General features: G+C 52.6%; 4 protein-coding genes across 4 annotated transcripts; 3 read left to right on the forward strand and 1 right to left on the reverse strand.

Moving 5' to 3' along the window:
• Positions 1-2,850: 2,850 nt before the first annotated feature.
• BDV14DRAFT_202304 (putative APSES transcription factor Xbp1) lies at positions 2,851-5,143 on the forward strand (the record flags this gene model as incomplete). Its single annotated transcript, XM_073773991.1, has 4 exons — positions 2,851-3,094; positions 3,145-3,260; positions 3,322-3,406; positions 3,477-5,143. 4 exons carry the CDS (start codon positions 2,851-2,853, stop codon positions 5,141-5,143), a joined length of 2,112 nt encoding a protein of 703 aa, XP_073626019.1.
• Positions 5,144-5,963: 820 nt separating this feature from the next.
• Positions 5,964-11,733, reverse strand: BDV14DRAFT_95772 (DNA topoisomerase 2). The gene is made up of 4 exons (XM_073777922.1): positions 11,412-11,733; positions 11,041-11,355; positions 8,013-10,985; positions 5,964-7,963 (listed from the first exon to the last, which is right to left on the reverse strand). The coding sequence occupies exons 1-4, from the start codon at positions 11,484-11,486 to the stop codon at positions 6,146-6,148; spliced, it is 5,181 nt and encodes a 1,726-aa protein (XP_073626020.1). The 5' UTR covers positions 11,487-11,733; the 3' UTR covers positions 5,964-6,145.
• Positions 11,734-13,314: 1,581 nt separating this feature from the next.
• BDV14DRAFT_202306 (putative GTPase activating protein (Evi5)) lies at positions 13,315-16,141 on the forward strand (the record flags this gene model as incomplete). The annotated part of the gene is made up of 4 exons (XM_073773992.1): positions 13,315-13,656; positions 13,705-14,318; positions 14,365-14,721; positions 14,770-16,141. The coding sequence occupies 4 exons, from the start codon at positions 13,315-13,317 to the stop codon at positions 16,139-16,141; spliced, it is 2,685 nt and encodes an 894-aa protein (XP_073626021.1).
• A 411-nt stretch (positions 16,142-16,552) lies between these two features.
• Positions 16,553-16,988, forward strand: BDV14DRAFT_202307 (uncharacterized protein; the record flags this gene model as incomplete). Its single annotated transcript, XM_073773993.1, has 2 exons — positions 16,553-16,724; positions 16,798-16,988. 2 exons carry the CDS (start codon positions 16,553-16,555, stop codon positions 16,986-16,988), a joined length of 363 nt encoding a protein of 120 aa, XP_073626022.1.
• Positions 16,989-17,241: the final 253 nt, after the last annotated feature.

The raw sequence follows: 17,241 nt of genomic DNA on the forward strand, positions 1-17,241 counted from the left end.
ATGCTTAACTGCAGAACAAATGAATGATTTGCTTGGTTTGCACGTCGACCTTTCACCGTCACTCTGGATTCAGTCGCTGGCAATCTCTATTAGGTATGTTCTGCAGAAGGCGCGCAGGAAACGTCACTTCTCTACATAGGTCCTGTCAAATTGTTTCCCAAAGCTGCACCCCATATTGATCTGCCCGCTTCCTACGAAGCCGTGCTTGCAGCTTCTGTGACCCCAGGGAGTCTCGAACACCCAGTCATTCCAGCTTGGTTTATCTCTCTGCCTCACACGAAGACAGTCCAAGCCACCCACGCGTTGACCTTGGTACCTACATTCTAAAATCTCTACAATGTCTCAACTGGATTGTCACTGGGCTTGTGGCAGGCTGATGTCTCATTACCCCTTTTCTGGCCTCTCTTCTGTCGGTTTTTCTTTCTGCTTCTGTCGTTGCCAGCCTGGGTAGGCGCCAGGTGTCAACTCTGCGCGAGGCCTTTGCCCAACTCTGCAAGCCATTGTGGAGGCCCATCTAAGTCCGCATGGCCAAACATTGGTAGCGCCACTAAGAAGGCAAGCACGACTGCCATTATGCAAACCTGGAGTGCATCAGCCTATCGTGACCAAGTACGACCGTCTCCCAACCTCCACAGCCTTTTGGCCACGCTGCAGAGAAGTCTGCGTGGAAGGTTCTCTTCGACATGCCCGTTCATTTGTGTCATTCTTTGGGGGGGCCCACCATACCTACACCATCAGCTGCACCATGAAAGGTCTAGCTCAATCCATACAACGGTCCTTTGGGTCTGCACAACATGGCGAAGGCGGGTGTGACGCTACAGCGAGCGAGGCTTGGCCTGCCCATCGATACGATGATGTCGCCTGACGACGAAAAGAAGCTCATGATATTCTACACCCGTTTGGGGTATACCGTGGATGTAACGGGCAGTTCGCTTGGTGACTGAGCGGGAGAGCCCTTGGTTTTCCTCTACTCAAGTTTCCCAAAAACAGTGAGCCATCGACCGGTCTGACGTTGCCTGAAACTTTTCCAAAAACATGGCGCTTTGCACGCATCACTTCCCTTCCAGATTGAGTTTCGATAATTGCCCACCCAACTCCGCATTCAACCAAGTCTGTCTTACAGAGTCCTCCTGGCATTTTCCTAGTGAGAGCTGGCCGAGGTGGGCCCGTTGGTTGGTAGCAACCGCAGCTTCCCGTCATACAAAAGGAAAGGCGTCATGCAGCTCTCCGCGCCCTCAGGCCTCTCCCAGACCTTTCTTGCTCGCCAACGCCACCCAGGCTCCGTTTGCCTATTGGACGATAGTCTATGCTGGCTAATCTTCCGGTTGCTTCAGCGGCTCCTCCCACCTGATGATCGAGTTCGTTGCCAGCACAGGGTCATCGTGCCTAATCCTGTCCTCAAGGAAAATCTGTATTCCATGAACCCGGGAACGGAATGAACCATGTTCGTCGAGAGTAGGTGGTGGGTGGTATGTTACGACACACCATTTGAACCTATTATTAGGTTTCCACCGATCTCAATCTCCCTCAGACAGCTCAGGCCCGCCAGACCGCCGTCCCTCTCTGTTTGCCAGGGTGTGAGAATCTGGCTCTGAAGGCTGTCATCCTGGTTACAGTTTACGGTCACCTCTGCAGGACCTCCACATGGTTGCAGGAGTCCCTGAAACGTGATCTACCATTTCCTTTCTCCTTACGCCTGCTTTAGTCTAGCCTTGGGTAGCTGCAGATGGAAGATGAAACAGCTGAAGCCTCGATAAGTTGTGCGCTCTAAGCGGCATTACTGGTTCCCCGGCTAGTGGAAAACTAGGGAAACAGGTTCGTCCCAGTAATGCCGTTGAGCGAGGGCTGAACGGGGAACGTTGCAAATGAGGGTACGATACACCCTTGGGGAGTACTTGCTATTCTCAACTTGGAGTTGAAGTATGGCAGAGCCGAAGACTTGCTGGCGTCGTTTTTGGTCTGTTCTTGACGTGTGCCTCGTGATGCTCCGCCTCCTTTGGGCCTGAGAACCGGTGAGGTTATTTTATGCCGGGCAAGCCAGACACCCTCATCCATCCAAGACATCCGCCCAATCTGGATATCTGGAACAGGAATTTAATTCACAACTTGGTTCACCGCTGCTCTCGCTCAAGCCTCGAAGAAAAGGTTTCCCACGCGCGCTGCCCATTTTGGTCAAACAGAGGGGAGGGGAACGCTATCTGACTCCTCGATGAGCTTTGATCAGATGCTGTCAGTTGTCGACTGAGGGACAGCCTTGCGCTCTGTTAACCCGTCGACAAAAGCGAGAGACTGTCTTGTCCTCTGCAGTTTCTTCTTTTCTCTCTCTTACCCGTTCTTCGTCGTTCAGCGTCTTTGAACCTGTGCCGGTTCTCTCGTCATCTACCCGTCGGCTTCAAACACCCGCGCATTGCTACCAAACATCAGCAGCCTCTTTTGTCGCCATTTTCCATTGTAAACCACTTCGTTTGAGACCTCATCGAGCTCATCGCATCTTCTATAATCCTTTATCCCCTATGTCTTAGGATCAGACAAGGGCGGTCAAACCGAACAGACTCTTGCGTCCGCGAAGGCAGAGAAGTCAGCCAAATTGTCTCTCATTTCCCAGACATTGCCGCCATACTAGTGGTCTGTTGTTTCTGTTGCCAGACAGACAGGCGATCTGATCTCACCGACACATCAGCATCAAGACGCTTCTATCCATCCGTCTGAGACAGCTGATCAGGTCTCGATTCCTTATAAGACAAGATGGCGTCCATAGAATTTCTCCTCAACCCTCTTCCTAATCTACCCTCTTCAAATCGTCCCCCTCTTCCTACTCCCTCCCCTGAGTTTCCTACTAGCCTTACAGTCATGTCGCGCCTTCCCCGCCAGAGGAAGCAGAAACTGGCCAAGGACGCGCCGATCTTCCAATGCGGCAAGCCGAGAGGCGAAGTCCGCTACCCGCCTTGCGAAGGTCGAGACGATGAACTTGCTTCTCTTCACCGTGACTTTCGTATCCATCCTTTTGGCAATATAGCAGAATATCCAAGGCACATCCCGTACAACAGCGACAAGAAAAGCTTCCAGGAGCGGACCGCACGAGGGAGCTTTGAGGGTGAGTCCGCAACGTGGTGGTTTTGCGTGGCTTCTAACATTGTCCTGAAGTTTTCCAGTATACCTTCCAACTTCCCGGTGAAGACAAGCAGTGGACAGTGATGTGGGACTACAATATTGGGCTCGTCCGAATAACCCACCTGTTCAAATGCAACGACTACTCCAAGGTAAGGCCCGATTCTCCCCGGCCCCCACGAGTTGAAGACAAGTTAACCCTAACCGATCCAGACAACCCCTGCCAAGATGTTGAATCAGAACCCCGGCCTTCGCGATATCTGCCACAGCATTACGGGCGGCGCACTCGCAGCACAAGGTAAGTTTCAATGACCCAGACTATCTGCCTTACTTCTCCCCTTACGGAAGAGCCTCCCTAACATACTCAGGCTACTGGATGCCCTACGAAGCCGCCAAAGCCGTGGCCTCGACCTTCTGCTGGAAGATCCGCTTCGCACTGACACCCATCTTCGGCACCGACTTCCCAAACACCTGCATTCCCCCAAACGACCGCTCCCGCTTCGGCCGTATGATTATCGACGCCTCCGTCGTCCGCACAGCAACCGAAAAAGCAGACTACTACCGCATGCTTGAGCTCCAGCGCTTGCCGACTGACTCCCTTCGCGCGGAGTATCTGCAGCGCCCTAGTTCAGCACCTGGTATTGACACGAAGAGGGCTCCGCTCGGCCGAAGCATCCTTCCAAAGCATCATCAGCATCATCGGAGCAACACCTTGACTTCCACAGACACGTCGGTGATGGGGTACGGCTCTTCTCCGGAGATGGACTACTACAGCAGCGGGACGGAACCGTATTGCGTTTCACCTGTTAGTCCCATCCGCCGCGGTTTTACACCTGTAAATACGCTTCGCAGCACGGATGTCTACCCACCTGCTCCGCCTTCGTCTTCTGGAGGCGACCTCCCATCCGCACATGAGATTCTTGCCTCCGCATACACAGGACTTCGGTCCCGAGCTAAGGAGAGAGCCAAGGCACGGGCTCTCGCACAAGCAAGAGGCCGAGTCATCCCTACTTCTGTTCCATACACGCCATCCATGGCCCCTGCAAACAGAACCAGCTACTCAGCGTCAACTACTTCTACCCCATCGGCCGAGCCTGAAGGGAGTGACATTGATGGCGAGGCAGAGACTGACATTGAGTTCTTCGATGTCGATGGCGAGTACGAATTTGAGAGCAACTCATCCGATGAGTCCACCCCTTCGACCTCCTCCTCAAGCTCGGACGATAGCAACGAGATGAACGTTCGAAGGGACACTGGCGTCGTCATGCACCGTCTGCCTCGCCTCCCTCCCTCCCGCTACCCAGGCAGGGAAGCCGACATTGACTCTTCGTCTCCTCGCGATACCGACGGCGACGGCGACACAGCAATGTACGACGTCCGGGCCCGAACATCGAAGAGAGTCACAGCCGCTTCCGTGGTTACTCGAAAGCGAGACAGAAGGGCATACCCCTATCCCCAGCCTTATATCTACCCTCAGACACAATATGACCGTGACTTTGGCCCAAGCCTTGAGCGCGACCGCTCCATCCGTCGAGGCGGGTGTGAAGAGTCCCTTCGCACTCATGCACATACCCCCAGCCCGCCTGATCACGCACTTCGTCGTGAGATTGCTGCTGCGCAGGCGCTGATTAGCATGATGGATAATAGGGTTGCCAGGGGGCGGAGCTCGAGCGATGTTGATGGTGGTCATGGTGGTCATTTTGGTCGCTGCGATGAGGGGAACTTCCTCGCTCCGCGCAGCGTGTACGGGCATAGTGATGTGTATTGTCAACCGCAGGAGTCTCACTACGAACGTCAGCAGGAGGCCAGGCAAGTTTGCCTTCCCATGCAGAACAGAGTCAAACCTGAGATCAAGAGCGAGACACAAATTGCTCCTCCTTCCGTCGCTTGGGCCGACCACGACCACGGTCACAGCAAAGTCCATGCTCGCGAAGCCAAACCCGCCCCTCTTTACGGCCACCATCTCCTCCCCAAGTCGAACCGGTTTGCTTCGGCCGGTCGGACTCAGAAGAGGGAGCGGCGTGCTTCTACTTGAGGACCGCCATCTTGTCGTTGCTAGCCGTTCTGCCACATTACCTATCAAGCCACCTTGACCGACGCTTTAACGAACAAACACTGACCCGGATCCGTGCGACCTTCAGCAATCTGCCCCTGACCTTCGACGGCACGGTATGGTATTGAGTTGCATCGATGCCGTTTCCTTTCTTTCTATTTTCCCCTGGCTTGTATTGTGTTTATCGCGAACTTTTAACGAGACGAAACACCCAGGGTCCTCATAGACGGCGGATTCTACTCTTGTTTTGTTTTAATTTGCTTAAGCTCTGTTTACTGTTATTCTGGTTGATTTCTTTTCTCTTTGCATGTCATACCTCACTTATGGATGTATCACGTCTAACCCTCTCTACTCCTATCGTCCCCTACTCAGGCCAAGAAGTCCATGGCTGTGTCGATGGTTTGGTCGTTTGCGGCTGGGTTTGTTGTGTTTTGTTGTGCTACTCTGACTACCTACCTCCCTACCTTGCTGGCGATGGTGGATTCTCTTAGCCTCTCTACCTAGTCTAGTCATTTGCGTGCTTACGATTGAGATACTTGAGTTCTATCAGAATAGCTATCCTTACGCTGAAATAGGAAGAAGTCTCTGTCGTACCCTGTCAATATCCGAATTCATTAACGCCTTGTAAGACCCAATCTAACGCTACTTTCGCGCTTGAGGGAGTCTGTTAGCATGTAAGCAACAGATGGCGTCGCGTTACACAAGTAGGCTGCAGCTCGTAACCATTCGCTCAGTCTACTGCTGACTGTTTACCTACTGTTTACTGCCTAGTACGTGAGGGGATACATCGAAATCAGGTAAATCGAGTTGAAAAATGTAAACATGTCAACTAACCCCTATATAGAACCTATCATATCGAACTCGCAAAACAAGATACTATCACGACGCGAAGAAAGCAAAAGGAGAAGGAGAAACAAGTGAACGAAGAGAAGAAATCGAACGATCAACGTCCCGAGAAATCATGCTCAACTGAATCGAATCGAACTAATCAGACAAATTAAATGAGTCGTCCTGGCCGCCTGTGTCGTCTTCGCTGTCGTCCTCGATCACGTAGCTCTTCTTCGTGGTGGCTGTGCGTCTTGATGGGCGGGATGCCGCACTGCTCGCTTTGCTACGGGCGGCAGGAGCAAGGGGCTCATCTCGTACACCGGCGGGCGAATCGAGGATGTCGTTGGCCATGGCATCGATGTCATCCTCCGAATCATCCATGATGGACTTCTTCTTGGGCGCGGCCTTTGCTTGCTTGGAGGCGTAGGCCTTGGCAGCGGGCGACAGAGTTGTCTGTTTGGGGCCGGCGGCGGGAGCAGCAGCGTCCTTCTTGGGGCGACCACGGCCCTTGCCTGTGCCGGCTGTTGACTTGGCGGATGCGGTGCTCTTGGCCTTTGACGCGGCCTTGCCCCTTGCGGGCTTAACGGGCTCCTCCTCGTCGTCATCGAGGTCGACGCTGTCTGATGTCTTCTCCTTGGGCTTTACTTGCAGGGAGCGGCGGGGAGAGTTCTGGGGGATGAGCTTGCTGTAGTCGGTCTCGTCAGGATCGAAGTCGTTGGAGAACTTGTTGGTCTTGGAGCTACTAGGCAGGCCAGCCCCGCTGCTGGGGCGTGACAGTTCAGAGAAGAGTTGGCGAGAATCTGTTGCAGATCCACCAGTCGCGCCGCCAATACCCTTGACCATCTTACCGACATCACCGAGAAGATCATCACCGTTGTCACTGTCGGAGTCGTCCAAAGAGTACTTGGGCGCAGGCTTGCGGCTGGTCCGGCTACTGGGGGCTGTCTTTGCAGCTTCAGTCTTAGTAATCTCCATGAAATCATCGTCGTCGAGGTCCTCGTCATCATCGTCTTTAGGCTTCGATTTGGTTGCAGCAGGAGCAGGGCGACCTCTCTTGCTGGCTGTCTTGGGCTTGACATCCTCCTCGTCGTCTTCGTCCTTTGGCTTTGATGGCGCCTTCGGAGCGGCCTTGGGAGCAGCCTTGGGAGCGCGGCTCTTGGTAGGGATGACCTCGGCGTCTGACTCGATCATGTCCACATCTTCATCCTCATCTTTGGGTTTGGGCGAAACCTTCGCAGGGCCTCTACTCTTCTTCGGGATTACTTCTTCGATGCCAAAATCAAAGTCTGATTCACTGTCAGAATCAGCGGCGACTGGTTTGGCTTTTGGTGCCCTGTTGAGGAAACTCATAATGCCTCCTTCTGGCTCCTTCTTAGCTGCCGTCTTCTTCTTGGACTTGGAGACAACAAAGTCATCATCCGATTCGTCCGCGGCGGCCTTGCGCTTCTTATTACCAGCAGCACGACCACCGCCGGTCGCAAGCTTCGTGGATGTTCGGCGACCCTTGCTGACTTGGCCACGACGACGCTTGTCTGCATCCGCAAGCTGGAAGCGCCATTCGTTGATAAAGTCATCCAGATCGCGGTTCCAGATATCCTCCTTGGAAAGCTTGATCAGTTCATCGATCTCAACTTCCTTCTCACCGATCTGGCGGCGCAGACGTTCAACGCGTTCCTGAGTCAAAGACCAAATCGCCATACCTAGGAGGTAGTCGTAGGCGTGAGCAAGGTCTTGGGTGCCATCGTCCGCATCGGCTTCATCGTCTGACGCTTCAACAACCTTCTCGGTCTCTCCTGCCTTGGCGGCGTCGGAAACCTTGGGGAAAGCCTTGAAGCCCTTGTCCTTCAACTCCGCAACGAGTGCCGTCTTCTTCTTCTTGGAAACAACCAGCTCGCCGTCGATGATCATCTGGACGAACCTCGCTTGGTTGGTCAGTTTGTCCAAGTCGGATTGCAGTTGAGCCAGTTGATATTGCTAGACACGTCAGCACAGGTTTGAAAAGGTCAAATCGGTATAAACTTACTTTACGGCGTTCATAGAACTTGAGACGTAGGGCAAAGAACTCCTTGAGAATGTCCTCCACGCTGTTGTATTTCGTGATACGGCCCTCAGGATCGAAAGCAACCAGGTTGGACGTCGCGACAGTCTTGGTCAGCTTGAACTTGTCCTCCAGGAACTCTTGCGTTAGAGGGGCCTTGATGTTCTTCTCATCCAGCTGAAGAACCATGTTGACGTCAGAGTTGGTGTTGTAATCCCTGTAATCCTTGATCAAGGATGGTGTCTTGTCGGCCTTGATCATATCTTCCAGCCTGTTTATGAAGTCCTGAGTCCAGGTTCGGATAGGGAGTTCCGTGACTTCAAGTTCCTTGTCCGAGATCTGCTTGATGGATCCACTGAACTTGAACCTGTCTGGGCCTAGTTGAGTGACCTCACCCTTGAAGCCCTTGAACCAGGGCTGCATGGGCTTGAGTTCCTCACCGTTCATCATGCGCTTCAGGTTGTCCACGATGTCCTCAGGGTTGTAGTTCGGAATGGTGGAACTCCAACCGGTGCCAATACCGTCGGCACCGTTGATAAGAACCATTGGAACGACAGGGACATACGTTTCCGGCTCGATAACCTGACCATCATCGATACAGTGAGTGAGGATAGGGTCATCGTGAGGGTGGTACACTCGTCGGGCAAACGGAGAAAGACGAGTGTGAATGTAACGGGCACCAGAGGCATCGGAACCTCCCTTCAAACGACTACCAAAGTTACCACTGGGCTCGAGGGTGTTGACGTTATTGGAACCGACGAATTCCTGGGCCAAACCAATGATAGTCTGGTGCATAGACGCATCACCGTGGTGATAAGCAGTCAAACTAAAGACTTGACCAGTAAGATCAAGCACCTTTACATCCTTCTTGATGTTTCGTTTCAAGACGGTGTACATGACCTTTCGCTGACCAGGCTTCATCCCATCCACGACCGACGGGATTGATCGAATGTTATCCGCCATACTGAACTGAATGAGTTCCTTGTTGACGAAGTCGGTGTAGGAAATCTTGTCCACGGAGTGGTCCATGAAAGTGCCCGGCTTGAACTGGCGGAGCCATTCCTTACGCTCCTCAACCTTCTTCTTAGAGAAAGCCAGTTCGATGAGCTCGACCTCGTTGTCCTGCATGGTGTGGAACTCCTTGAGATGGCGATCAAGATCACGGAAGTAGTCCTGGGCCTCTTCGGTACTGCTGGTACCCAATCCCTTGTAGTACTTGTGGTCCCATCCGCGCTCATGGCCGTGCTTCTCTCTCCACACCTCGTACTCCTGCAATGTGAAGAAGGAGACTGACTTGGTTGGATTCTTGATGTCACCCTTCCAGACCTTCACAATGGGCGTGATGAACTCGATCAAGAACTCAGGAATCTTCAACAAACTCGGGAACTGAGCTTGAAGGAAGTTGATAAGCAAACCCTTGATATGACTACCGTCATGATCCTGATCAGTCATGATCATCAAGTGACCGTATCGCAGACCTTTGGTTTCGGTATATTCTTTCTTATGCTGCAATCCCATAAAATTCTTTATGCTCTGGATTTCCTCGTTCTTCGATATTTGATCAAAAGACGCATCGCGCACGTTGAGCAGCTTACCACGCAACGGGTACACACCGAACAAGTCGGCTCCGACAACACCACGACCGGCCATGGCAAGACCCTTGGCAGACTCTCCTTCGGTCAAAATAAGAGTACAGCGGTATCCGTCCTTGGTGCCTGCCTTGTTGGCATCGGTCAACTTGGGGTTGTTCATACGAGTGCGGCGACCACCGTCAGACTTCTTCAGCATCAGATCGGCCTTGTGGTCGGCGAACTTCTTCAGGGAGTCGAGGACACCGGAGTTGGCGACCTTCTTGAGGAATGCATCGTCAAGGGTTGGCTTGCTTCCAAACTGGGTAGACTTGGTCGTCAATTGTTCCTTGGTCTGAGAGTTGAAGGCCGGGTTGATGATCTTGGCGTTGACGAAGAGAAAGCAGTAGTTACGAATCTGAGCAGTCTTGAGGATTGAGCCGGTCCCCTTCTTGTTCTTCTTGAGAGATTCAGCTAGTCTGACCGCAATCTGATCGGCGATAAAGTTGACGTGGGTACCACCAGATGTTGTGGCAATGGAGTTAACGAAGGAAACTTGCTTGAAGGAGCCATCAGACACGGCGAAACCGATTTCCCAGTAAGGGTGAGGCACGCAGGTAATGATCGGATCGCTCTTGGAGTCGTCATCGCCACGGTCTCTGCGGATGGCTTTCGTGTACATTTCCATGTACTTCTTAAAGTTGCGAATGGGGACACGAGTGCCGTTCAGCTTCACTGTGACACCTGTGGTACCGGCCAAATCATACACACGTCGCTTGAGCAAGGCCTCGAAATCGTCGTCAATTCCATCCATGCCGAACTTCTCAAAGTCGGCTTTAAATGTGACCTTGGTGTAGTCGTCGCCCTTGGCAGCTGTGATCTTGGGCTTGCCGAGAGTTTGCATGTTGTTCGTCCACGTCTGTCTGTACCGCTTCTTCTGCTTCGAGTCCTGAGTTTCAACCGTGAACTCGTTGGAAAAGACGTTACAAAGCTTCGCACCGAAACCGTTACGACCACCAGTGATTTTCGCCTTGTCGTCATCGTAGTTGGAGGACGTCAAGAGGTTACCGAAAATCATCTCGGGGATGTAGATGCCCTTCTCGTCGTGGATCTCAACAGGAATACCTTTACCATTGTTCCAAACACTGATTTCGCTGGTTTCTCTGCTGTAGGTCACGCGGATTTCGTCCATGTTTTTGTCGTTTTGCTTGTTATCGGCCGCGTTGACAACAATTTCGTCGAAGATTTTGTACAGACCGGGAACGTAGGAGACTTCGCGAAACTCCATCCCGTCGATCTCTGAGTTGTATACCCACATTTCTTGCGTCGTTCGCTCGACTGACCCGATATATGTGTCTGGACGTTTGACAATGTGCTCGAGGTGTGAGAGCTAATCATGAGAATGTCAGCAGACGAAACCAGTCCTCCGGATCTGACCCGCTTACCATTTTGTACTTGTCCGACGCTTTTACTTCCTTGGATGCATCCCCGCTGTCGATCGAGATCGAGTCGTTTTCGACATCGGCGAGAGGTTTTGAGCCGCCCTTCTTGGTGGCGGCTGCCGTCTGGGTCTTCTTGGGGGGTGTTTGTGAGAGCAGAGAATCGTCGTCGAAAGGGTCATCGTGATCGGACTCGTCTTCGGTGTCGGCCTTGGCCTTCTTCTTTCCCTTCCCCGCGGGCTTCGCCGCTAACTTCGTCTGTGTGGTCTTCTTCGGCGCCGCGGCTTTCTTTGCAGGGGCCTTAGCCTTGGCCTTGGGCTTCTGCGGAGAGATGGCGGTTAGCAGAAATCGTTGCGGAGTCAGGCATGGAAGCATACGGGGGCCTCATCGGGAACGAAATCGGAGCTGCCGTCATCTCCGAAGACGGACTCCGCCATAGAATCGTCACTCATCGCGGCGATTTATGTACAGAATAGGAAGGGAAAGGACAAATTGGTGGTGAAGTTGAATTGGGGGCAACGAGGGACAAGAAAAAAGGAAGCGAAGCAGGAAGGAGACAAAGAGGTCGCCTCCCACGCGAGGAGAGGAAAGGAATAAAGAGTGAAAGAACAGCGCCTCCTCCACGGACTCCTCGAGGATATTGTCGTGTTCCTGCTTTGTTGTTGACGCGCTGGGGAATTGAAACTTGCGCCCGACCAGCGACCGGCCTCTTCTAATCATGCCTCGGATCATCAGTTGCACCGGTTCCGAGATAAATTGGGAAAACTCACAACACGCCAACCCGATCGGGAAGGGCAGATCAAAACACACGGCGGGGTTTCTTCCTCAAGTCCTATTTTTGGTTCTTGAATGTGTTATGACTGCAAGTGAGGTGCATTTGAGGTGAATATCTCTCTCTTCTGCTTGGCCAAGAAGTCTCTGAGGGGCTTTAGAGAGCTATGGAGCGATCTCGAGAACCATGAGTATCTCTCGGGGCAACAAAGAACCTCAATAAAGCGTTCTGGATATAGATACAGTCAAAGCCCCAGATCGATATACCCCGGGGTAGGGCTGAGAAGCAAGTCTAAAGCTGACTTCGAGATTTCAAGGTTCCCTCGATCGATGATCAATCGCTGTGCTGAGCTCCGCCAGGTAGGTGCTTCGAAGTTCCTACCAGTACCCCCTCCTTGACTGACCGGGCACGAATATATATCTTCACCATCAGCGACTACATGTACAACAACCCTACTTTGTTTCGAATATTTCACGTCTACACTCTCACTATACGCTGTAAAATGCTAAAAGTGCAGGCAGTCAATATTTTAGAACACTATATTTATACTCTCTTAATACTGTCATAGCAAAATAAACCGATCCAGACCTGTCGTTCTGGCCTTACCAGAGGACTTTAGCGAACACAGGGGCATGCCTTGTTTCAGGATGAGCGTATGACGGGGTACGGCCGGTATCATGAGTCAGGACTGAGCCACTATTTCGCCACCGGAGAATTGCCTACCCAATAGTAGGCCTTGGCTGCCCCAGCTAGAGTAATCTGCGACGGTAAAAATACAGATGACATCGAAGGGGGGTATGGAAGGCGCATAGAATGCCATTCGCCGAATAAGAACCAATTATCGACCCCTGGATAGCTGGTCATCTCATCATTCTGCGACCTTGATGAGTTTGTGAGATGACTTGCGTATCCATAGCTGTAACCGAGCGGTTCCTGAGGTCTCGGGGCAATCCCGTCCCAAGTTTCAGCATCCATGGTTCTGCGGAGATCCAGCTCAACAACATAGCTGCTTCAACTGTGATCAGGACAAGGAGCTTGGTCTTTCAGTTGAACCCTGAACTCTGAGAAAATAGGATTTACAGTGTTATCACGCGCTAGCCTTGTAGTGCTTGACTCCAAGAAGATAGTACGGGATCGACAGGGCGAGACCGAGAGCATTCGCGAGTGGATCAATCTCCTGAGGGCCCCTGAACCAAAATGCCCACTCAGGACCACTAACACTGTCTCTCCATCTCTGAGTCCATCCTCACCGTTCTTCCTTTTACTCTCAAATCCTTCGCTATCGACTCATCGCCATCTTCAACATAGTCTGCGATGCCGCTACTGCTCTCCTCACTCCATCGACAGTTCTCCCGCTCTCTTATCGCGTCTCCCTGATCTAGCCCCTCGACCGCGTTTCACATTCACCCCGATCCTCGAAGCTCCTCACCAGGACTCTAAAGAGCTCGCTTGGGAATTGTACCTTTGGATACTCATCGAGAATCGATTCCCAGGCGATGTCGACCACAATGGAGCAATCTACAGAAACCTCGTCGCGGCCCAGCTCCGAGACGGTCGTCCGCCACAGCCATGCCGATTCCATGGTCACCGTGCCTCTGTCGTCCAATTCGGAGGATACACAGCCTGACTGGCGCACTCTCGATATCCCGCAGACGCCCGTTGACTCGAAACAATCTGAAGAGACCGAACCGATGACCCCTACCTCCGCTAAGCCAGACCTAGGATCAGAACTTTCTCGAGCTCGGATCAGTGTGGAGGACCGCACGGACATAATGGGAGGCGACGCGGTGGACTGGGAGGAATTGGAAAAGACCGAGGAACAGGAGCCTCGTATGGAGGGATCTGACGAGGTATGTAGGAACATGAATCTGTCGAAGGGGTGGAACTAACGTTTCTAGACCACTGCCCTCCTGTTAGCCCGTCTCGAGCAAGAGAACAACGCTCTGGCCACCAATCCCAAGTCCGGCCTCTCAAGAGTAGCGTCCGAGAACACACAACAGCGTCCATCTCGATCACAATCCCTGCACCACATCAAGAGATTAATCGATGAAGACCCGCGGTCGTCTCTCCGCTACTCACAACTCGGACCTCCCCCACCCATGACAGAGCTCGAATTCTGGGCCGCCCTCGTTGCAGATTACCCGCAGACCGTGCAGCGGCTGCCAACTTTGACGTCGAACAAAATCAGAGGCGGGGTTCCTCCCCCTTTGAGGGGTGTGGTCTGGCCGAGTCTGTCGGGGGCAAGGGACCCATCACTATTGACCGAGTATCAGAAGCTCTGCGGCGAGACCAGCCCCTACGAGGGATTGATCGGAAAGGACATTGGCCGTAGCTTTCCCAACGTCGAGATGTTCCGCGATCCTAACGGAGAAGGACAGCAAATGCTCGCTCGTGTTCTGAAATGCTTCAGTCTGTATGACACGAAGATCGGCTACTGTCAGGGTCTGGGCTTTGTGGTTGGCCCCTTGCTGATGCACATGTCAGATGCAGAGGCGTTCTGCGTGCTCGTTCGGTACGTTACCTGCCACCTTTTCAATGACGCAAGGCTAATTGTCTAGACTGATGGATCACTACGATCTCCGAACATGTTATCTCCCTGATTTGTCCGGACTGCATCTGCGCGTCTATCAGTTCCAGAACCTGCTTTCCCGCCTCCGCCCAGCCCTCTTCGAACACCTGGAGACCCTTGGCGTCGAGCCTGTATATGTTTCGCAGTGGTTCCTCTCCTTCTTCGCCGTTTCGTGTCCCCTGCCGATGCTTCTTCGGATTTACGACGTTATCTTCTTGGAAGGCGCTTGTGAGACTCTGATGCGTGTTGCTTTGTCCCTCATGCAGCGCAACGAGAAGAAGATTTTGAGTTGTTCAGAATTCGAAGACGTCATGCAGCTGTTGTTATCCCGAAGTCTGTGGGATACGTAGGTCTTTCTTCGCTCAAGGAAGTAATTGAATACTGACTTTCATAGTTACGCCTTCGACGCCGACGATTTCGTCAATGACGCCGTCTCGCTAACAACCCTCGTCACAAAAGAAAGCCTCCAAGCTCTCGAAGCCAGCTACAACCTATCCCAAGGCGTCCCGACAGGGATCTCCTTCCCCTCAATGCAAGCCGCAGCGTCGCGCTTCCTGGGCCGCTTCTGGGCAGGTTCCGGCCCACACTCCTCCGTCAAATCCATCAACCTCAACCCCAAAGACGCAAACAACACATCCAACAACCTCCGCCGCTCAACATCCAAGCAGAGTATGGCATCAACCCTCAACTCCGTCGAGTCCACATCAGACGCCAGCACAGCACCGACCGAACTCTCCGTCGAGGCTCAGAAAGCACGTAAATCAGCCGCATCGCAAAATAAAGACCGCGATCTACACAGCCAAATCGAGGACCTTCTCATGGCCCTCTCCGACCTCCAACGCCAACAAGCCGACCTCTCCCGCGAACTCCAACAAGAGCGCGAAGAGCGCGAAGAAGACCAGACTCTCGCGCGCTCGATGCTCGAATACATTAAAGAGCATAACCCCGATGCACCCGCTGACCTAATATCTAAAGCCGAAGAGAAATTCTCCAACCCAGACCCCGACTCCGACGCCTCAAAACGCACATCCCTCGACCAAACACAGACAAAACACCAGCTTCGCGACGACCTCGACCGGTGGAAGAATATGTACAGCGTCGAGTCAAGCCGCTGCTTAGACCTGACGAGACGAATCGACGAACACGAGCAGGAATCTAACCAGCTCCGCGAACAACTCCGTGAAGCGCGTGGCCGTATCCAAGACGGGTACCGTGATCGCCAGCGCCTCGAACGAACGGTTCGTGATCTGCGGGCTCTCAAGACGCCTTCCGTCAAGACATCAAGTCCCGTTACGACACCTGAGCAATACGGATCACCAACCAGCGACAGTGAAAATTCCGCTCGAGGCGGATTGCGCGAACTCAAGTTAGGCCGCTCAGCATCGACGAAATCCAACGCCCCCTCGACAACATTCAACAAGCGCTCTAGCAGTCTAGGCCTCCAGTCCGTCCTCGCAACAGAGAACCACAAGCCACCCGGTGAAGAAGCGCTTCTCCTCGAGCTCGTGAATGCAAAGACCGCAGAGGCAGTTGCTAAGCAGGAACTCGAGGAGGTAAAGGCCAAGCTAGATTCGCTTAGGAAGATGGTTGGTGGCTCTGGTAGGGGGTTGTCAGGATTATCGAGGACGTCCACGACGGAGAATAGAAATTCGTTACTTGGTGGGTCGCCGCCTGCTCTTGCGAAAACGACAACTGATCTGCCCACGCCGGCTGCAACGACAGCGACGAGTTCTGGCGGTGGTGGGTTCTTCAGTTGGGGGAGGTAGATGAACATCTTACCATTCTTTGAGATCATAGACTTGGACATGATTTAGATGATCTGGTTTAATTCACTGTACATAGCTACTCATACACAAACAGACCTCATACAAACGAGTCGTACCTCACCATAAGTTCCGTTCACAACGTACCACGACTGTATGTGCATCTAATCCGTACATGGCCGAACCCCTATGTCATTCTCCAATTAACATAAACCTAACTAAGCATTGTCATATAAGCACTACCTAATTAAGTATACTATCCCCGCACCCAATGTATGGCATGACAAACCACGTGAGCCGAGGCAATCGGTTGGAGAACCAAAATATCTCCAATTCCCCAACTCAACTACCTACAACCTACATCCACCATTCCATCCTAGATTCAATCCCAACTCACTTCCAAAGCCAATCGAAATGCCAACCCCCCTTCAAGCAACAACCGCCGCCTGGCTCCTCTGCTCAGTAGGCCACACCCTCGGCGCAAAAGACTGGCAGAGCCACCCGACCTTCCGCAATCTGCCCGAACAATCCAGCGCCTGCGCAAAGATCGGTTGGTATCAGGGGAGTGTGTTCTTCCTAGTTAACGGTATGTCTAGCCTGTCCTCCATTCCCCAATTCCCTCTAGTCGAAGCCAGCGCAGTGCTAACAAGTGTCCGCAGCGCTCATCAACTACAACTGGTCCCAATCACCCGAGCTGCTCAACAACCCGATTAACAAGGCCATCGCGGTGATCATGACGGCTGTTATGTGGGGGAGTTCAGGGTGGTATTTGAAGAAGGGTGTTAAGCGGAATGGCGTCTTTGTTGCGCTTATTGGGGCGTTGCAGGCTTGGGCTGCGTTGAGGGAGTAGGTATGTCTTTGGATATAGAGGGGTTGGATAGAGAAAGGGAATGGACTTAGTGGGTGGTGCTGGGAGGGAAGAGGGGCTGGCGTGTATATTTTGTTTGGTGGCTGTTTTGTACTCGTGTAAAGTAGTAGGTCGGTATGATCAGTTGTTTAAGTTTTTGTATAGAAAGAAGTTATTTTTTTTGTCGCTCATTCTTATGTTCTTGCCGTTTCATGATATTATATGCTTCTACTTCTGTCAAGAGGTGCACTGAAAA

The sequence above is a fragment of the Aspergillus stella-maris genome (assembly GCF_047715825.1).
Source record: "Aspergillus stella-maris strain CBS 113639 unplaced genomic scaffold BDV14scaffold_45, whole genome shotgun sequence".
Lineage (NCBI taxonomy): Eukaryota > Fungi > Ascomycota > Eurotiomycetes > Eurotiales > Aspergillaceae > Aspergillus > Aspergillus stella-maris.